General features: G+C 33.7%; 3 protein-coding genes across 3 annotated transcripts; 1 reads left to right on the top strand and 2 right to left on the bottom strand.

The window, feature by feature from the left end:
• Positions 1-5,244: 5,244 nt before the first annotated feature.
• Positions 5,245-13,437, top strand: HELRODRAFT_181885 (hypothetical protein; the record flags this gene model as incomplete). The annotated part of the gene is made up of 18 exons (XM_009031665.1): positions 5,245-5,312; positions 5,958-6,099; positions 6,481-6,627; positions 7,094-7,170; positions 7,421-7,569; positions 7,757-7,910; positions 8,041-8,183; positions 8,443-8,569; positions 8,701-8,873; positions 8,955-9,085; positions 9,411-9,561; positions 9,682-9,942; positions 10,169-10,338; positions 10,480-10,609; positions 12,055-12,329; positions 12,431-12,798; positions 12,886-13,067; positions 13,307-13,437. 18 exons carry the CDS (start codon positions 5,245-5,247, stop codon positions 13,435-13,437), a joined length of 2,979 nt encoding a protein of 992 aa, XP_009029913.1.
• A 1,337-nt stretch (positions 13,438-14,774) lies between these two features.
• Positions 14,775-15,725, bottom strand: HELRODRAFT_181884 (hypothetical protein; the record flags this gene model as incomplete). Its single annotated transcript, XM_009031664.1, has 4 exons — positions 14,775-14,807; positions 15,135-15,317; positions 15,464-15,514; positions 15,600-15,725. The coding sequence occupies 4 exons, from the start codon at positions 15,723-15,725 to the stop codon at positions 14,775-14,777; spliced, it is 393 nt and encodes a 130-aa protein (XP_009029912.1).
• Positions 15,726-16,515: 790 nt separating this feature from the next.
• On the bottom strand, positions 16,516-21,936 carry HELRODRAFT_90115 (hypothetical protein; the record flags this gene model as incomplete). The annotated part of the gene is made up of 19 exons (XM_009031643.1): positions 16,516-16,669; positions 16,883-16,990; positions 17,194-17,278; positions 17,539-17,641; positions 17,707-17,781; positions 17,842-17,952; positions 18,081-18,102; positions 18,374-18,523; positions 18,710-18,842; positions 19,120-19,189; positions 19,395-19,475; positions 19,708-19,784; positions 19,874-19,958; positions 20,099-20,209; positions 20,406-20,456; positions 20,633-20,683; positions 20,864-20,965; positions 21,238-21,355; positions 21,713-21,936. 19 exons carry the CDS (start codon positions 21,934-21,936, stop codon positions 16,516-16,518), a joined length of 1,911 nt encoding a protein of 636 aa, XP_009029891.1.
• Positions 21,937-23,182: the final 1,246 nt, after the last annotated feature.

The raw sequence follows: 23,182 nt of genomic DNA, 5'->3' as shown, positions 1-23,182 counted from the left end.
GCTTGACTTTAAGGCCAAAGCGAACCATCACCAATTTGAATGTTGGACTCTTCAAAGTGTACCTCACACACACACGCACGCACGCACACACACACGCACATTCACAAACATACGCACTGTCATACAAATCATTTATATTCTTCTTGTCTTTGCCAGGTTTCTCTCAGCAAACAGGCAAAAAACAGCTTTGGACTTGAATTGATCTACGAACTCCGAGCGGTCTCAAACATGTATTGCACATACAGAAGCTGTTAATGGCATTTATTATTATCGTAAACCTTATTCTTATTTATAATTATTATTATTGTAATTCAAATTGATATTCTCATTTATTATTATTATTATTATTATTATTATTATTATTATTATTGCTGTTGTTGTTGTTGTAGTTATTGTTGTTATTATTATTATTCCTTTAATATAGCATACCATTCCCGTCAAAATGATGGATTTATGATTTATTCCCGCTACTCCAACATACTGACGTATAAACATATACACACATGCACACAACACCCACACACACAAACCAACATTCACATACACATACACAAAAATCCTCATACACGTACAAACATTAACACAAAAGGTGTGACATAATATAAACATATACGCTCATACATACATACATACATACATACATACATTCATACATACATACATACATACATACATACATACATACATACATACATACATACATACATACATACGAACTGAGAGAATGAGAGAGAGGAGAGAGAGAGGAGAAAAAGAGAGAGTGAATAAGTCGGAGAAAAAGGATGAAAAAAAGAGGAAAAGAACAAAAGAGAAAGAATGAGAGAGAGAGAGAAAAAGAGATGGCTGTTATTTACGAGTAGTTATCTGCATACATTATCAATAATGTTGGTATCTCATCACATCTACATTACTCACATGTAACAATGAATGAAGAAATTAATGTTGAATCAAGCTTTCGTACATACAAGTGCAAACATGCATGTGTACAAGTGCAAACATGCATGTGTACAAGTGCAAACATGCATGTGTATTTACAATAAAATACAATACACATACATACGTACACACATTCAAACAACAGGTTACTAGTTAATGCATCAGAGCGTTAATGCCATAAAGAATACACACACGCATACATGCACATACAAACTAATTCACTCATTAGTACACACACATACATAAAAAGAAACACACAAACAAACAGACACACACACATACACAATCATTAATGCACAAGCAAGCACACACATGTACGCCGACACTTAGCAATTATCTTGCTTCACCCCCATAAACACACACACATGTTTTATACATTGTATATGTATGTATGTGTGTGTGTGTGTGTGTGTGTGTGCGTGTGTGTACAGTGCAGTATACATATCTTCTGATATTGGTTTGTTTAACGTTCGTTTAATGTTTGTTTATCCTGCACTTTTATTGTATTTTATGCATGTTTGTATGTAGTTTGTATGTAGATTGTATCTATGTACGTTTGTATGTATACATTTGTATATAAACAAATGCATGTAATTTTATGTATGCTTGCATACAAACCTATCCTTATCATCTTATCTTTATCATCATGTTATTATCATCATCATCTCATCATCATCATTTTATCTCTTACTTTTTATTTGTCTCTCTTTTTTCCTTTCTCTCACTCTCTCTTTTTCTCTTTCTCTCTCTCTCTCTCCCTCTTTATCTGTCTTTCTCTGTGCAAGTAATTTATTAGGCAATAAAGAATAAGAGAATTTGATTCATTAAATAATGTGAGTGATAACAAACAACGCTGATGATGACGACGACGATGATGAAGATGGTGATGATAATGATGATGGTGGTGAAGATGGTAATGGTGACGATGATGATGAAGATGGTAATGATAATGATGGTGACGATGATGACTGGCGATACTCATTTCTAGATCATGTCAATTAAAAACAATCATGACGACGGTCTTGTTGATTATGGGGATGGTGATGGTCCAAAGTTCTAAATAAAAATAATTAAATAAAAGTGAACTTAAATGAAAATAATTAATATAATTTAAAAAATGTAATGTATATCATACCTATATACCTACATACAATAAGTTTGTATGTTATACGATACCCTATTCTTAATTGATTTTCTTTCTCCAAAAAGCACACACACACCAAACACACACACACACACACATACATACTTACATACATACATACATTCCCAAACATACATTCTTAAACATTGTGTGTTGTGATTGTTGTCACTGATGAAGGTAATGTTTTTTTTGTGTTAGTCTATGAAGGTTTGTTTTCAAACTTGTCAATGACGAAATTCTAATGTTATTATTATTACTATTATGGTTGTTGTTGTTATTATTATTGTTGTTGTTGTTGTTTCGGCTGGTATTATTATTATTTCTATCGTTTGCAGGCAGTTGGCCATCCCCTGCTTGCTTCCATTTTATTACACAAACACTGAACAAGGAAACACGGAAACACATGTGTATATATATACACATATATGTGCGTGCGTGTATGGTTTGTGTGTGTGTTGTGTGTGTATGTGTATGTATGTATGAATGCATGTATGAATGCATGTATAAATGCATGTATGTATGAATGCTTTTATGAATGCCATTATATACTTCTGTGTATAATTATATTTATAAGGTATATATAGATATGTATATATATATTATATATATGTACTTGTACATATATCATGTATGTGTGATTGTTTGTTAGTTTGAAAGATGTTGCATGTATGTGTATGTGTGCGTGTGCGTGTATGTGTGTGTATAAAATTTAATGACCATAGGCTGAATATCTCAGGGGTCCACATTGATAGAAGCAAGCTAGCAGCTCTTACTAATTACTCCAGCATATTTGAATAAAGAAAGTTAGAGCAATGTATGGACTTTTACCATACATACAAACATACATACAAACATACAATATGTTTGTATGTGTGTAAACAAACATTCATACATATATATGGATATACATACATATATACATACAAACATACATACATACATACACACATACACACACATACATGCAACATCTTTCAAACTAACAAACAATCAAACACACATACATACATACATACATACATACATACATACATACATACATACATACATACATGTGTAAATCTGCGTGCATATGTGTATTATACAAAACGTATGTGTGAAGTTTATCTCTCTCTGATACTTAAGACAAGTGTTATTATCACCATATATACATATGGACATTCATGACACATATACATATATACACATATACATATATACAAATTAACATACATGTATATGTAATGAACATAGTAATATCTATGTATACATATATACATACTTTTATACACAATATATATATATATATATATATATATATATTTATAACATCTTAATATATAAGTACATATCTTGTTTGCCTAGTACAATTTAACAGCAAGTTTATTTTTATTATTATTGATTCGTGTAATAAATTTTATCAGCTCGGGTTGATTGGATAACACAACTTTTATTGTTGTTATTATTGTTATTGTTGTTATTATTATTATTATTTAGATATATATATATGTATAAATATATATGTATTTATATATAAATAATAGTGTTTCACAAGAGTTTTTGGCATATTAATTTTTAAAACGAATATCAACCAATGTACTCTTGTTGTTATTTCTAATAAATTTCAATTCTGTAATCCTCTCAATCAGTTTCTATTTCGGAATAATAATAATAATAATAATAATAATAATAAAATAGTAATAAAATAATAATAAGAATAATAATAATATAGATAACTCTCACAAAAACAAAGAATTTAAAAAAAATACATCGACGATGACGTCACGAAAACGTCACTCTCTAATAAGGCTATTATCGTCACCGTCATCATTCATGTTGTTGTTGTTGATGTTGTTTGTCGTCAAAATTACGTCATCAACAACGTCATCATCATTTTCTCTTAACCTTGGTTAGTTTTTTTTATTTCATTGTCTATTTTTTTTTATTTTCTATGTTTTTTTTTATTTCATTGTCGTCTGCATATCGAAATCATCTAGCTTTGTTATGTTATTGCGATATATTTATATTTAAAAATGTGATAATATAATATGAGATGGGGGACAAGATGGTGAAGTCGCTTTTTGAAAAATAATTGAAAATTAATTATTAATTTAATTAATACATGTTAAGAAATGTTATTTAAAGATTGCCTTTTACTGGCCGGGCTAAAAATAGTTTCACCATAATTTACATATTAATGAGTGCCCTCATTTGCCTAATTATATAATTAGTTAACTTTACGTAAGACTATATCTTGGTAAGTAGTATTTGTAGCAGCAATTGTAGTATCACTAGTAGTGGTAGTAGTATAGTACATGTGGATGATAAAATAAATAAATTTATTTTCATGTAATCAAGCAGAAAATGAATAATTATGATTGACAATCCAGTCTTACTAATTGGTTATTGATTGACCAATTTGTTATATTCATGTATTTTATTGCTCTGTCACTGCACCAATTAACATTTTACTTTAAAAAAAACAACAATAATAATAATGATAAACCCAACAAAAACAACAACACCAACAAAAAGAACTCGTTAAAATTTAAATAGTCAGTCTATCAGCAGCCTCTTTATTTCTTAACAGCTCACTCAAACACACTCACACACTCCCACATACATACACGTACAGAGATGCACACACACAAACACACATACATAGATACACACATACAAACACGCACACATACAAACAAACAAACATTAAGTACACCTGCCTATAGTTAATTTATAACACCCTAACCTACTATCGTTAAAGCAAAGCAAATTACCCGCGTAAAATGAGAAAGAGAGAGAGAAAGAGAGAGAGAGAGAGAGAGAACGAATCGAGAGGGACAACAAAGAGATGAGAAAAATGTAAAACAATGAAATGATATTCTCCAACGGGAAGTGACATGTACAAATTGATAAATTTAACGATATAAGAGTCAAGAACAACAGGAAAATAACGACAGAATTAATCACAACAACAACAGTAACAACGACAACAACAACAGTAACAACATTAACAGTCGTAATAAAAAGCAGCAGAACAATAGCTAAATGATGGTTTGATGTTCTTCCTTGAACATTTTGTTGTGATTTTTCTAACGTATTTAAGCGTGCGGACGATAGGCGAGAACAACAACTGCTCTCAAAAAACTGATGTATTTATTACAATTATTCCTTCTTTTTGTATGTTTATGTGTTTGTGTGTGTGTGTGTGTGTGTGTGTGTGTGTGTGTGTGTGTGTGTGTGTGTGTGTGTGTAGGTATGCTTGCGATTGTATCAAACATAGATACATACACACATACATATATAAAATTGAAAATTGCTAACAATTAGCAGACTGTGTGTGTCTGTGTGTGTGTGTGTGTGTGTGTGTGTGTGTGTGTGTGTGTGTATGTATGTATGTATGTTTGTTTATACAGCAATTCTTGTTATCAAATGAGGATAAATCAAAATAAAGATAGAGTTATGGCCTATTAAATATTTTTATTTTATTTTTATTTCATATCCTCTGGTTTATTTTAGTCAAATTGAGTTTGCTCGGCAGAATAATGAAGATTTAAATAAGTAAAGTTATAAATTACTTGATTACTCATTAATGAATTAATCTATCCATTAATTCATTAATCCATTCATTCTTTCATTCATTCATCTATCCATTCATTCATCTATCCATTCATTCATCTATCCATTCATTCATCTATCCATTCATTCATCTATCCATTCATTCATCTATCCATTCATTCATCATCTATCCATTCATTCATTTATCCATTCATTCATTTATCATTCATTTATTCATTCATTCATTCATCATTCATTTATTCATTCATTCATTCATCATTCATTCATCCATCCATTCATTCACTCATTCCTCCATCCATCCAGGAAACAGAAAACTTTCCAGACGCCAACTGCCTCACGAGAGCATATACTTCGATCCGAGTCCGATTGACCAGGACGTCTTGGAGGGCCTGGAAGCCAGGCTGAGGTGCGATGTTTCCAAAAATGGGATGATTGCCTTCCACTGGCTCTTCAATGGAAAATTGGTTGGTTCGTTTGGTGAGTGAGTGAATGAATGAATGAGTGAATGGATGGATGAATGAATGAATGAATAAATGAATGAATGAATGAGTGATTAAATTAGCGAGTAAATGAATGAATGATTTAATGAATGAATGAATGAATGAATGAGAGAGTGAGTAGATAGATGGCTAACTAGCTTTGAACTAAGTTATTCTAAAATACGATTATCTTTCATCCTCGCTATTTTCCTTCGCGTTTCTCCATCGTTTCACATTCATCATCGTTTCATTTCTTCTTAATCGTCTTCTCTCTCTTTCTCTCTCTCACTTTTCACTCGCTTTTCATCGTTATCTCACTCATTACCCATTATTTATCATCATTATTCATCATTTCCATCAAAAAAGCTATTCAACCAAACGAGGAAGTACCAAGAGGCTGGCGACCTACGCATCTCGAGAGTTGACAGGTTACTAGATAAGGGCAAGTATAGATGCATAGCCACCAACATTCAGACTGGGATTGCTCTTAGAAGCACTGAGGCTACCTTAACTGTGTTGTGTTAGTTGGTTGGTTGGTTGGTAGTTGCATGGTTGATTGGTTGGATAGTTTGATTGGTTGGTTGGTTGGTTAGATGGTTCGGTTGATTGGTGGATGGTTGATTGATTGGTTTATTGATTGATTAGGAAATGAAATTGCGCTAAAAACTATTGATGCTACTCGGTGTTTTTGAGTTAGTTAGCTAGTTAAATTGATTGATTATTAAATTGATTGATTGATCGGTCAATTGGTTAATCGATTGTTTGATTGACTGGTCGGTTTGTTGGGAGGTGATTGATTGATTAATTTGTGTTATAATTAATTTAAATAAAATTATTTTGAGATCAAATTCGCATTCTCAAAACAATAGGGATTGACAAGAGAACTGAAGTTCATCTATACACTCAAGAATCAAACAACAACAACAATAATAATAACAATAATAATAAATCGATAACAAGAGGATCTATTATCGCTCAGGGAAATGAAATAGTATTGAAATGCTTGGCCAGCGCAGAGCCCGAACCGTACATAGAATGGTTTAAGAATTTCAACAAGTATGTGTGTTTGTGTGTGCGTGGGAGCGTGTTAATGCGTGTGTGTGGTGTGTATGTGACTGTGTGTGGTGTGTGTGTATAGATATAAATGTATGTGTGTATGCGTGTAGGTGTGTAATGTATGTACGTTATTATCTATTTGAATGCTTTCGAATTTTTGTTATATTTGCAAATGTCAATAACTTGTGCAAATTTCCCCAATTTTTACTGGTGGGTAAAAAGAACTAAACATGAACCAATCACAAACCAGGATTCAACCAACTGATAGATATCGACCAATGAAATTTCGTCTTAGAATCATGTCCGTCAGTTTATTGGACGAAGGGGTTTATACATGTAAGGCGCGGAACGTGGCTGGGTCTTCAGTTGATAGTGACGTTTTCGTCTTGTCTGTTGAAAGTTAGTTTGTGTGTGTGTGTGTGTATGTGTGCGTGTGTGTGTGTGCGTGTGTGTGTGTATGTCTTTTCATGTTAATTACATTTTCCGTGTTTAACTTCATTTTATATGCTTAATATTCACGTCATCATCTCACACCAAAAGATTATTAATATTTTAACATTAAACCTTTCAAAAAAAAAATATACAGCACCTAATGATATAGCGCTCAACTTAGATACATATACACCGTTTGCTGTCGCCAAGAAAGGTTCTTCAGTGGTGATGAATTGTCAGTTTGGAGATGCGTCTGATACCTTTTGGTTCTTCAACAACAAGACACTTATAAACTTTAATGATGCAAGGTAGGATTTTATTTATAAAGGTTTATTATTATATTTATTTAATTATTATTATTATTAATATCATTATTGATGCAATTTAATTTTAATCTGACTAAAACAAATTTTAATTAAATTGCGATTCCAAAAAAAGGTATGGAAAGCTAAACAGATCGAGTCTTCAAATTAATAACGTCAGTGAGATTGATGAGGGAATTTATCTGTGCTCCTCTTCATCGTCATCCTCTTTATCAACATCGTCGTCATCATATTATGCAGTGAAAGTAGCGTTGGCATGTAAGAGAATCTAAACATGCTCTTCAACTATGATATAAATTGTAGAAAAATTTCGATTTCAATTTTTTAATAGTTATTATTATAACAGTTATTGATTAATTAGTTGATTGATTGGTTGATTGATTAATTGATTGATCGATCGATCGATCGATCGATTGATTGATTGATTGATTGATTGATTGATTGATTGATTGATTGATTGATTGATTGATTGATTGATTGATTGATTGATTGACACCTATCTTATTCATCCGTAAAGACTTAGACCTCTTAACGGCGTCATCAATTGAGCCCTATAGACCAACATCGGATCATATCATACCCCAACATGGCAAGGTCGATCTGTTTTGTCGTCTGCCCCTGGCTCACCCTACTCCAAAACTAAGGTTTGTTTGTATTTGTGCGTGTGTATGTGCGTGTGAATGTACGTGTATATTTGCTTGTGTGTGTGTGTCGCATTTGAATACAAACATTCAGACTCTCATAATATTACAAGAGAAATCTGAAAACAAACAAGGTGGGAAAATCCGTACGGTACAGAAATAACTAACCAATCAGGAAGTAGGATTCGGTCCGTGGGCGGAGCCCTGTTCATACACAATGTTGATGAATCAGACGCCGGCCAATACACGTGCGTTGTTGAAAATTTGGCAAGAAGTGTTTCTTACACGGTTCAAGTCTACGTATCAGGTTCTTTGGAAGAACGATTAAAATTTCTAATATTGCAACCGTTGGTTCCAAAAATAAAATTTTTAACTATAACACGATCAGTTCCTCCAAAGATTAGCCTTCCTCCGTTAAGTTTGCGCGTGAACGAAGGCGAAGATGCCAGGTTTGAATGCAAGTACGTCGGGTCGGCCTATCCCGTTACGAGAATCACCTGGAAGAAGGATGATGTTGTGGTCAGTTGGGTGGCAAGGAAACGTTGTGTTTCATTTATTTCTGTTTTGTGTGTTTTTGTCGGTTGTTAATTTTTGCTGTTGTATTTTCATTCATTCATCCATCCATTCATTAATTAATTGATTGATTGATTCATTCATTCATTCATTGTATTTTTGCACTACCTAGCTTCATACGTGTACTACATTGTTTTGTTGTGAAAAAAACTTGTTGAAAATCTTCAGTTTTTAATGTTTTAAATCTGTGTAAATATTTAGATAAATAAAAATAATGAACAAATTTTCAAAACCAACGAATAACTTCAAACAATACAAAACAATTACCCAGATAGCAGATCCCCGCTTACTATCTTCCATCTCCCACACCTACCTCTCCATCTTGAACGTCAGTGCCGATGACGAAGGCAATTATGCTTGCGTCATCAACAGCACGGGTCACGAGGTCATTCAATCTGCTTCCGCTAGACTCTACGTTGAAAGTTTGTTTGCGTCTGTTTGAGTTCGTGTGCGGGTGTTTGTACGTGCGTGCGTCCGTGCGTGTGTGCGTGTTTGCTCAACCGCGTTTGCACATATGACGACGAAAACAACAACGCAAACAGAACACCTGAAATTCAACCCACTTCCATTGAACACGACATTGGAACTGCACTCCAAATCTCTGGTTCCATGCAGGGTGGAGGGAAAGCACCCCCTCAAGATCACCTGGTTTAAAGGTCAAAGTTCAAAAATGTTTCCAGAGCACGTGACCCAATTGCTAAACGGCTCGATGTTTTTCGATGGCGTACAGAGAGGCGATGTTGGTTTCTACACGTGCAAGGCTGCATACGTTGGAGCCACTTCTTCAGCTTCAGGCGGCGCAGGTAGTATGGATAGTATTGTCACCAGTGGTGGTAGTATTTCTGGTGCTGGTGAAGGTGCAATTGAAGCTTCTATCTACATTGATGCAGCCGGCTAGTTGCAAATTTTTCATTTTTCTAATTTCAAAATTTTCACAAACTTCAAGAACTTTAACAAATTATTATAAGAGTAGAATAACGACAACATATTAACTCAAATTTTAAAAAAATTACCACTTCAATTTTATAGTTCGGCCAAAATTCAAAGTCGTTCCACAAAACCAAACCATTCTCAAGTCCCAAGAAATAACATTCAACTGCATTGCATGGGGCGAACCGACTCCCACAATAAAATGGTTTAGGCAGGATTCCCTGATTAGTGAAGATGGCGACATGAGCGGAACTTCGGCAAGTCATAAGGTGTCTATTTTATTGTCATCATAATTGATTAATTATTTATTTGTTTATTAATATTTTCCTTCTTTCGCTTTCGTTTGTTTGTTGTTATCATCATCATCATCATTGACAGCATCAACATCGTCATCTTCATCATCTCCATAGATATTAAACAACGGAAGTTTGCATATTTCAAATCTCAATCCACCATTGGACGATAATACGATGTATTCATGTCTGGCCACTAACAAGGGGGGTAGTGAAAGGAGTATAGCCTACGTCCGGGTCATGAATGGTCAGTATAATTACTACTACTACTACTACTACTACTACTACTACTACTACTACTACTAGTACTGCTACTGCTGCTGCTGCTACTACTACTGCTGCTGCTGCTACTGCTATCTGTTAAATTCTTCTTAATTCAACAAGAGTAATACATTTTTTAGTCGCTTGTTTAGTCACTTGTTTTAATAGGGAAATTAATTGGGAATTTGAATAGTGAGTAGTAGTTCAGTATTCTGTTTTATAGTGTACACAGTAATCTATTCGCTGAGTTGTATTTATCTAGTATTGCTAATTCATTTTTACTTAGTACTGTTGCTGCTGACAATACTGTGAAAAGTAGCAATAGCAGCAGAGGTAGTAGCTGAAGCAGCAGCAATAGCAGCAAAAGTAGTAACTGTAGCAGCAGCAGTACCATTATTTTATTATAAATAATCTTTCTGAATGCCCTAACGACTTTCATATCGGTTAGATATCGACGAGTTAACCAACCACGTGAAACAACAAAGACAGCAACATCAATTTTACATCAACAACAACAAATTCAACAACAACGACGACGATGATGACAGTAGTGGTGATAACGATGATGATAATAGTAGAGATGACAACGCAACGAAAACCATCGTCATCGCCATCTTCAGCACGGCAGCCTATCTTGTTGTCATCATCATCCCAATCGTTTACTGTAGCATTAGGAAGAGACGCAGAAGAGACAGAGAAAGTGTGCAGATTTTTTTTGCTTACATTCCAGTTTACAATTCTTTACATTTTTCTTTACTTTTTTAAGTTTTTTTCAATTGTATTTTTTTTTGATAAAATGAAATGAAGTCTGTAATGAAAGTAGAAGTTGTTGTTAGATTTGTATCATCTTAGCAGGCAAAGCCAACGGTCAACCAGCTGAAGCGGTAGAACTCGTAAACGGCCGCCAGCAAAAAATCAACAACAACCACAACATCAATTACAACAACAATGGCAATAGCAACAATAATATAAACAACATCAATCATAATATCATGCTGAACACTACTGCATCTATTTCTCCGTCAAAACAACAATATCAACAACGACAACAGCAGCAGCAGCAGCAACAACAGCCTTACGCAACAATAACAAATATTGATGTTAATGTTTCAACAATCAACACAGCAACAACATCGTCATCATTATCATCATCTCCATCAACAAATGTTGTCAACAGCTCGGCAAAATTGTTACACGTCAGCTTTTTCTCTAAGAACAACTTAAATTTGATTGGTCTATTAGGTTAGAAATTTTGTATATCTATTATTACTAATACTTATTTTCGTCCCATAATTTTAAAACTTACATAATAAATTAGCTATGATGTATTAATTATTATAATGGCTGAAGGGCCTGCATCGGAAGTCTTTGGAAAAAATCATCAACGTCATCATCAACTAAATTTACGCTATTTTTAATCACCGGAAACAGGAAAAGGAAAATACGGTGACGTGTTTGTATCGAAATTAAATTTAGTCCCAACCACGACGAAAGCACCACTCTCCAATGAGATTGCAGAAAACAGCAGCGGCAGCAACAGCAGCTTCATATTTCAGGTTAAATCCTTCACGTTGAAAAACAGACCAACTTATTTCAACACGGATCTTAATACTTTTGGGAATGTTGACCACGATAATGTTGCTAGCATTTTGTTCGTCAACCAGCAAGTCGATCCAATTCTTGTCGTCTGTGAATACACTGATTGGGTGAGTACATCTTTCTCCCTCTCTCTCTCTCTCTCTTTGTGTGTGTGCTACTTAACGTTTTTGAATGACACATACATATAGCACAACAAACATTTTAACAGGGCGATTTGAAGCACTTTCTAATTTCAATGAGATCAACAACACACCACCCGCAACAACTACCAACAACAACTACACCATCCTCAACATCAATGCTCTCCGCTCAACAACATCAACAGCACATCTACAGCAACATTTCAGAAATTTTCCCATCCTCCCAGTTCAATTTCTTCCACCAGCTCTCCATAACTATGCAATGTGCATCCGGAATGGATTATTTATCGTCCCGGAATTTGGTACACGGAGATCTGGCAGCCAGGAATGTACTCATCGACTCGAAACTCCGTGTTAAAATCTCGAATTTGGGGCTCTGCCGTGAACCATACGCCCAGGAATACGATGAAATTAATGAAAATATTTTTTCTTTGAGGTCAGCTTTTAGGCGTTATTTCCTATTACTAAATAACGTACCACTTTCAAAAATGCCAATACCTAATTTACTTATACTTTTTGACAGATGGCAGGCCCCAGAACTAACCTTGAATTTGACTTCAACGATGACGTCATTCAGTGACGTGTGGTCGTTTGGAATTCTGACGTGGGAGATATATTCGATGGGGTCCCTGCCATTTGCCGACCTCACTGACGTACAACTAATCAGGTTGATGGAAGGAAATGACTCGTATGCCATTCGCCATGGTAGGTTGCGTCAATTTGTGGTGGATTGATTAAATGAATGGTTGATTGATTGATTGATTGACTAGTTGATAGATAGATTGATAGATTAATTAATTATCAAATTCTTTACATTAAAACAATATTCATCTAATAAAAACATTCGCAGCCACTAAAAAATATAAATCAAAAAGTTGCAAACTTGATAATCATAAACAAAAAACCTTAATAAATGATAATTATAACAATCATTTGATTGACAGCCTTGACTCCGCCAATTAACTGTCCAATCCACATCTGGAATGTTATAGAGAAATGCCTGCGTTCGAACCCAGTAGAAAGGATACACTTCTCTGACGTCATTCACCATTTGACGGCCAACAGCGTTGTTTGAGTGACGTAATTGGACGATTGAATGAATGAGTGAGCAAACGAATTGGATTAATGAATGAATAGGATGGATTGAATAAAGAGTGAACGAGCGAATGAATAAATGAGTTGGGATAAGTTGACAGGCATTTTAGGAGTAACGACAAATGAATGATGAAGTGAATGAATGAATTGATGAATGAATAAATGAATTGATGAATGAACAGATGAATGAATGGATGAATGAGTTTTACAAATGAATGAATGTTCGGCGTCCAGAAGATGAAAAACCGGACGAAATCACCAACGAACACGTATCCAAGTTTTAAAATGTCGTTGTCAATGTACTTTTTGTTAGTTTTGTGCCACTAAATATATCTTACCATTGTGAATTTTCATCATTTATGTTAATTTAGTAGAACTATCTCTTCATTTAGATGTTATTTTTAGTTTTATTTGTAGTGTTTTAGCCGCGGGTAAAAGAGCCAAAATGGGTGTAAATCTAAAAAAAAATTTACACCTTAATCCGCAGTCACGCACACACCCACAGTCACACACACACACACAGTCACGCACACACAGTCACGCACACACCTTAAAATTATCAACAGTATACACCTAAATTTAACCATGTTAAGCCTGGGTAAATTTTACGAAGAATTTTTTTATTTTATTTGTCAATGTCTAAAGAATGTTTTTCCGTTGTTAATTTCAATAAATTTTAATTAATCACTTTATAATTAATCACCTAATTTATTTTATTTCATTTTTTAATTAGTTTATTTTAAACAACTCATGTGTATTTGTACGTTTTTTTTATCAAGGCATGTTATTATTAAGTGTTTAACTTTGCTTAATGTTTTTTATAAAATGGTGCTACTATAATCGTTCATATTATACATATATATATATAATATGTATAATATATATATATATATATATATATATATATATATATAAATAAATATTATGAAATTATTATTGCTAAAATGTAATGGTAGATCCTTGTTCCCAATCTTCATCAATTTCATTGAGTAACAGCATTGCAGCACATGTCAACTGTTTTGCATGACAGACATCTATAAATCCATAAAAACATTAAATGCCAACAGTAAGTATATCCCACATGTTAACGCATTGTAATGTATTTACACTTTGTTTTGTATAAGCACTTTGTTTTGTATTAGCACTTTGTTTTGTATTAGCACTTTGTTTTGTATTAACACTCTATTTTGTATTAACACTCTGTTATGTGTGAACCATATATTAATCTTAATTATCATAATTTATTAATTTATTACAAGTAAGAGATCTGTATTCTTACATAACAATGAATAGGCCTCACACCAGGAAATGAATGTACTAGGTGCATGAGAATCCACCGGCATTCGCGAACTGTTGGGAAAAATAAAAGACGTTCAATAACCTTTTCTTAACATGAATTAGTCACTATAATTGTTACAAATATATCTAGTCTGTAAATATATCAAAATATATATATATATACACTATTTGTTACTTATAGTTCAAAGCTGTAGTTAGTTTTCAATACATACAAATACATTGAAAAGCATATTTTTACTACAAGTTAGTAGATAATTTATGGTTATTTAACCACAAATTATAAAAAATTAATGAAATATGCAAAGTTTAACAAGAGAATGTGTTTGGTGTAGCTACACTTATATATGATGGAACATCAGATTAGAGAAAAATTCAGACCTTCTGACGAATGTTGTCGGCCAGTGTCTTGAGGCAGCTAGCTTCCTCCTCCAGTTCTTTGATCTTGCACTTGAGGCACTTGTTCTCGCATCTCAACTCCTCAAACTCCTGGTTCAGCATGTCATTGTCTTTGCAAGTGTCACAGGCTTTGTTTTTTATTTGATCTCTCAGATTTTGAAGTTGCTGTTGGAGAATTTTTGGTTTTTGGAAAATTTCTTTCAGATGTAAACGAAATGCTACTTTGCAGTAAATTTTAGAAATTCATTAACAATTAGCTGTCTAAAATTATTATTTTCAAGGCAATTCAACGGAAAAGTTGGCAACACAACCTGAATTTTTTCGCAAAGACACTTTCGTTTGTCTCTGAGACAGTTAATTTCCTGAAATGAAAAACATTTGGATAACAATATAAATTCTCATTTAATCGATAATTTTAAAGGAAAATTAGGTAGGACGTTTAGTTACTTCCATGTAAGCGTTAACCAGGCCAACGCAACTGAACGAATTCGCGGAACAAAAGTTGTTAATGGGAATTGGAATGTGAGTGTTACTCATGCAAAATGAGGTATTATTTGCATAATCAAAGTTCATTTCCGCGTGTCAAATTATCGATTTTCTATATAAAAAAAATTAAAGAATCCTCAAAAAATTAGCCATTTTTAAAAAAATCTGGTGTTTCAAGCTAAACGCTCAGGAGATTTAAATTTATTTAAAAGTGGTCGAGTATAATAAAAATGTATATATAATTTTGTAACGTACATTTTTCAGGCACTCGATCTCTTTTTGGCGTGATCCAGACATTTGCGTGATCCTCTGGTGTTAGCGAGTTACTCAAATTAAGTTATGTTTTATGATTTATTTAGTTTTTTTTATTAAACTTGGTTTATTTAACCTTGTTGAATTGATTTCAATTTGTTGACTTGATGTTAGGTGACGTAATTAGCATGTGACGTAGTAAGTTTACATCACATCGCATAGGAAGATTAATGGACGCCGCACGCAATTTTATTCATTTCATCTATTTCATTTCACTTTTCACTGCACCAAATACAAATTTTAGCTCATAAAAGTCTTTAGAATGTTTATTTGAGAACATTTATCATTAACATTAACGAATATCTCGACTAGTTTTAATTTCAAAGCTAAATTTTCCATTCCAAATAACTTTATTAGACCAAAAACCACAATACAATCAGTTAAATAGAAGTTTGATAAATTTATCAGAACAGATCAATCAATCAATCAGCTAACCAACCAACGAGTCAATTACAACTAATTTTCTATATATAAACAAAAAAATCTATTTTTAACAATAATCCTAATAAATGAAACAGTAAGAATACAATAAGAAAAGTCAAAATAGTAATTCAAGATGATTTCGTTAGCTATATAATCTGATAGTGTGGTCGGCCCCAGCCGAAAACAGCCAGGGTTCCGTGGGGTGAAAGGTGCAATCCAGGACCCCCAAGTTCCTTGTCATCACGTGACCTCTCAGGATTTTGACGGGAACGATCAAAGGATTGATTGTGAAGTCGCTGAAAAAATGAAAGATTACGATTAAGATTTTTTTCGTTAACTCAGCAACAATGAATAAATAATCCACTACTTAAAATAATTTCAATAATCAATCTCTTTCATCAAATTATCTATCTCTAATCAATAAATCAGTCAATCAGCACCAACCAATCAATCAACCAGCCAACCAACCAATCATTAATCAGTCTACCAATTAATCAATAAATACTAACTTAAAAACCCTGCCATGACAAACGATAGTTGAGCCATCATCGGAGCAAGACGCAAATAGTGGCAGAGATTTATGGTAAGTAACTTGCCTAATGGCACTCTTGTGATGTCTGGAATTGAAAAAATCAGTGAAGATAATGAATAAATTATGTTATTATGAACAAATTATGTTAACGACAGCGCAAAAAACTTGAAAGAAAAAACAAAATGAACTGACATCATTCAAAGTTTAAAAATTCAACCCTACATAACCAAAGATTAAATAATTTAAAAACAGAAAAGTTATAAACAGAAATGACAGTTTCAAACTTACTTAAGCGTTTGGTACGGTTTCTCGGAGAGCTCCATATCAAACCAGGCCAACCTTGAATCATAGCTACCAACAATCATGTTATCACCTACATCAAAATTACAACAATATCAATAATAATAACCTCATCGTCATCATCATCATCATTATTATTATCATCATTATCATCACCATAACCGTTAAATCAACGGCATCACAGTGTAAAGTTAGAAGCCAAAGTAAAGTCAAGAAACAACATAAATGACAAACAACATAACTATAATAATAATAATAAAAACAACTATAATAATAACTATAATAATAATAATAATAATAATAATAATAAAAATAATAATAATAATCACTGACCCCAAGGGTGAATAGCCATACTGGATATCCACTTACAATTGGACATGAGTTTCTTGGTAAGCATTTGCTTAACTAGATCATAAACTCTTATGAACTGCTGGGTCTAGGGATAACAACAACAACAACAATAAATAATAGCAATAATAATAACAAAAAGCTCTGACTAACGGCCACAAAGAGCATAGGCTTGGTAGGGTGGAATGAAACGCACTGAACTAAACCCTTAGGCTTACTGAATGGATTCTAGAATGAAAAATATAAATGATAATAATAATAATTATAATAATAAATGTAAAAACTTACCATAGTAACTTTAGTTGAGAGCCTGTGTAACAGTACGGACATTGACTGTCCTTCCTTGAGGACAACGGCAAAATAATCACCCTTTGATTGCCAGCTTATTTGATTGACAGTCTGAGTTGATTTGATTGGTCAATTAATTTTTAATTAATTCATTCATTCATGCATTCACTGATTTATTCGTTAACAAACCAAATCAAACACACACACACACACACACACTCATACATAAAGCTACTGACATTAGGATGGTTGATGCAGAGTCTAATAGAGCAACTATTGCCATTATTGTTAATGTCACGGCTGATGTTGTTGTCACTGATGTCAGTACTGTTATTGCTCATTTCGTTCCATGTTACAAGAATTTTGCTGGGTTTGTCATCTGTTTTTGAAGATAGTTTGATAAGTTAGATGTTGATAAATAGATAGATGGATAGATAGACAGACAGAAAGATAGATAGATAGAAAGATAGATAGATAGATAGACAGATAGATAGAATAAATGACTGAATGACCAAACAAATGAAAGATTGACAGTTCAACATCATCATTATCACTACCTGAATCTTCAGTGACACTGCTGCCAGGGTCAACAGTTTTCTCTGCCTGGTACGATCTCAAATAAGAATCTGTACTTTGTACTTGTGAACCGAGCATGGTATTTATAATGTACACCTTGGTATTTCTGCATATGTGTGTTTGTATGTGTGTGTGTGTATGTATACGTGTGTGTATATATCTATGTGTGTGTGTGTGTGTGTGTAGGTGTGTGTGTATATGTGTATGTACGTGTGTATATTTATGTATGTACGTACATACACGTGTGTATTGTATGTATCTTGATGGATCTTGTGTACGTATAGTAACTAACACAGAAACGGCAACAATAGACAGACTGCTCCTAGGATTCCAAGCAACGTGGCCAACCTTGCTTTCGAACCTGACCTCTTTAACACAACGACCCGTCGAGATCTCCCAGATTTTGAGTGTGCAGTCTTCAGAACCTTCATGTATATGCATGTGTGTATGTGCATATATGTGTGCGCGTGTGTATGTGCATGTACGTATGTATGTGTATGTGTGTGTGTTATGCGTGGTACATTGCATGTAAGAAGTTATTGATCATCGAATATTATCACCATTGTTATAACCGACTTCACCATCTGCATCTTTTCGTCGTCGTCATCATCACACTTATATCATAATTATATCTTCACCATCACAATCATCGTCGTCATCATCACAACCATCTTCATCATCGTCGTCATCATAAAAGCTAACCAGACGCCAGCCATAGGCCAGTTGGATCTGTACTAATACTTCTGACTGCATCTGTGTGCCCTTTATATATCTGACGACGATCGATCGATCAATCAATCAATCAATCAACCAATCAATCAATCAGTTTGTTAGTAAAAAATCAATCAATCAATCAATCTTCGTTTTGCGTCCAGAGACCCGGTTTCCCGAGGTAGGACGTAGTTAGTTAGTTAGTAAGTAAATGTGCAATGAAATATTTTATTGGCTTATTCATGAGCCTGTATATAAAAGCTGACCAATGATTGGATGGTCGGGAAAGGTTGAAGATCGCGTGGACTGGGCAGTTTCGGTAGGAGGTCTTCTGCTTTTACCTTGGCCTTCACGTTTAAGTGGGAGAAGTTAAGAATAAATTAACATTATTAATGAATGACTGAAAAACTTATAACAAATGAAAGAATGAAATACAAATACAACTGTGTAGCTGAATTAAAGATTCAAATATTAAAACATAATTCAACCAGTTACTTTTCTAACAATTCAATCCATCTGCCGATCAACCAACCAATCCATCAACCAACCAATCCATCAACCAACCAACCAATCACCAACCTTCATCTTAATCTGCCTGGGGCACAGATAGAGATCCAGGCACCTCTCAAACCTCTCATTAACAAATCTGGCATAACCTAAAAAATCAAATCAAATCAATGTTTAAATAAAAATCAAAGAGTAACATGAAATTATGCAAGATTAAAAAGTTAATCAAGCTGCTAACCAGTAACTTCACGTAGGCTTCTGAACTTTCTAGGAATGAAGTTGATTCTCCTCTCACTCTCTTCACTCTCTCTCCACTTTTTCTCCTTCAATCGATTAATCAATCGATCAATCAACCAATCAACCAACCGATCAGCCAATCATCGAATACGTACAAAGCACGTAAACTACAACAGCCAATCAACGACGACAACACACATCTACCAGTCAACCAATCAGAACGAACTTCCTCAGGGGTGAACAAATATTCAGGTGGGGGGTTGTAAGACTCTGCATGACCCGGAAGTGGCATCTTTGGGGCTGGGACATACTGGCGAATTTTGTTCTTCTTCTCAGACTACGATAAACAACAAATTAAATAACATAAATTGAGTTACTAATTCATGTTGATGATTTAAATTAAATGAATGCTTAATTCATTAGCTAATTAACCAACACATATATACATACATAGATACATACATACATACAAATACACACACACCACATACACACATATACATACACACACATACATACATTCAAATACATACCTCAGGATTTGGAGTCCACAATTCATAAAATTTAGGCTCTTTCTCTTTCTCCTTCTCTTCTTCAGTCTTTTCAGTCTGCTCAGCCTGTTTTTGTATGTATGTATATATGTATGTATGTATGTATGTATGCATGTATTTATGTGTGTGCGCGTATGTATGTATGTATGTATGTATGTATATACGTATGTGTGAGTGTAATTGTGTGTGTGCGCGCGCGTATGCCTAACCTCTGATATCTTTAACCATCCCATTTTGATTGAATGAACCAACTGTCCAACCTATCCAAAGAGTAGAAAGAGGATAAAATAAATATACTATAATCAACACCATCTTAACAATCACAACCATCATCACAACCATCATCACAACTATTACCACCACCGGCACAATTATCATCATCATCGTCGTCATAACCCGCGCAATTATCATTACCATCATCGTCACTATCATGATCTGACCTTTAACCTTTCCCATCTGGAAGGCTCAAATGACCTCTTCTCGTCAATGTGATTGGTCACTGGATGTATCATGGTTTCTCGGACGAATGGCTCGTCAAAGGCCTTGTAAGAAATTTATTTTATTCAATAAATTATTCAAAAAATTAAAAATTAAATTTATTCAAAGAGCAAATAATGATTAATTAAATCAAATCAATTTATTCATTAAATCACATCAATAAGTTAAATAACCAGCCAGCCAGCCAATCAGCTAACCAGATCTGTGACTACTTTCATTCAACCAACCAACCAAATCCATTAATAAACCAACCAACCAATCAATCAACTTACCAACCAACCAATCAACTTACCAACAAATCAATCAATCAACTAACAGGATAGGGGTCAGTTTCTTTGGAAGCATACTTTCCTCGAAGAAACTTCCGGATAAGTCGGACATCATCATCACTCAGGACCACCTTCTTACCAGTGCTCTTGTCTCGAACTGTTCTCCTGATTGGTTGGTTTGTTGGTTGAATTTTTTATTGGTTGGTCGGTTGATTGATTGACTGAACTTTTTGATGGATTGGTTGACTTATTTTAGTATCTAATTATAATTAATCGTTTATAGTTGAATGATAGAATGATTGTTTATGGCTGATTGAATGGTTGAAGTTTTTAAATAGATTTAACTAGATTTGTTAATAGAAAGACTGATTGAATTTTGTAATTGATTGATTGATAGACGGATGGATGGAATGTATGTTGATAGTTTAGTGATTGATTGTAGTTTAGCAAATTAAATAAATTAAAATCAAATAAATTTATAAGCAAATCAAATAAATTAATTAGCCAATCAAATTAACCAACCAATAATCGACATTATCCATCTTTTGTATAAAATCATCCAGCTCATCGCCAGCAGCGTCGACATCTTTTGTGATCTTCTTCCCGTCGAGGTCGTAGCCGCAATGGTCGTACTCGTTGTACCACTCTATTGGCACATCTCCAATTGTGTTGCGCACATCCTGCGATGTTTGTGTGTGTGTAACGTGATTGCTATGATGTCTATGTTGTTGTTGTAGTGGTAACATTTACGTTGTTGTTGTTGTTGTGACATTTGTGTTGCTGCTATGATGTTTGTGTTGTTGTTGTTGTGGTAATATTTATGTTGTTGCTATGACATTAGTGTTGTTGGTATGATGTTTGTATAATGTTGTTACTATGATATATGTTATCATCATCATCATCATCACTAAATCAATATCGCCACCAGCAGCACTATCATCATTCATCTTTTAGGTCATCGCCACAATTCACTCACCTCTTCATCTGATGAGTCATTATCATATTCATCAGGACCCCCTTCCTTGCCATCATCATCATAATTATCACTCTTTTTTTTATTGTTATCATCTTTCTTCTTGTAATTATCATTAACATTCCCATAACTCCTTCCACCATCTTCATCTTCGTCATCATCATTACTATTACCACAGTCGTCATCATCATCTTCATCATCATCTTCATCACTGCTGTCTTCTTCTTCTTCACCATCATCATCATTATCGTTGCTATCATCATCATCATCACTGATATCATCATCCTCGTCGCTGTCAATTTCTTCATCAGTAACATCCTCACCATCATCAACTTTGTTGTCCTTGACACTTATCAAATCCTATTTAATAATAAACAAATAGAGAATTTATTTTTTACGATATTGCAAAATGAAAATAAAATAAATTTGAGAAAGTTACAATTAACTAAAATCAGTGATCGCCGATTTTCGGGATTTCGTTAAATTTTTTCTCTAACTTAAAAATTAAGACACAGAATAAAACTCTAAAAATTTAAGCGACTGGCCTCTTTTTCCATAATTTTTGAGTGAAAAATTCCAGAATTCAACGAAGGAGAGGGACGAATCAGTAACTTTAGTAAATCAGCAGGCACGTGTTTTTTTACTTTCAAACTTTAACATCGTTTGAAGCCTGCAACCAACCAAAAACAAAAGTCTGGACAGCCAAAACTATCTTGAAAGCAAATAAATCGGAGCCACCTGTCGAAAGATTTTATGTGCTAGACCATCAGCCATTAAAAAATTTACTGATAAAAATATTTTTTGAGGAGGTCAAAGAGTCTCAATGACCTTTTTTGTTAGGACAAAGAATGTTTGTTTTTTTGAAAATATAATCCTTACAGCTTCCAGCTTTTTTCATTATGATAGTTTGCTAATCTTAAACTTATTGAAGTTCTCTGACTTAAGGTTTCAATAATGAAGATTAATAATTCATCTGATATTATGTACAAGTATTCTACTACTACCTAAATATGCGCAGT

The sequence above is a fragment of the Helobdella robusta genome (genome assembly GCF_000326865.2).
Source record: "Helobdella robusta unplaced genomic scaffold HELROscaffold_77, whole genome shotgun sequence".
In the NCBI taxonomy this organism is placed as follows: Eukaryota; Metazoa; Annelida; class Clitellata; order Rhynchobdellida; family Glossiphoniidae; genus Helobdella; species Helobdella robusta.
The sequence above is the reverse complement of the archived record's forward strand: the minus strand, read 5'-3'. Positions and strand labels throughout refer to the sequence as shown.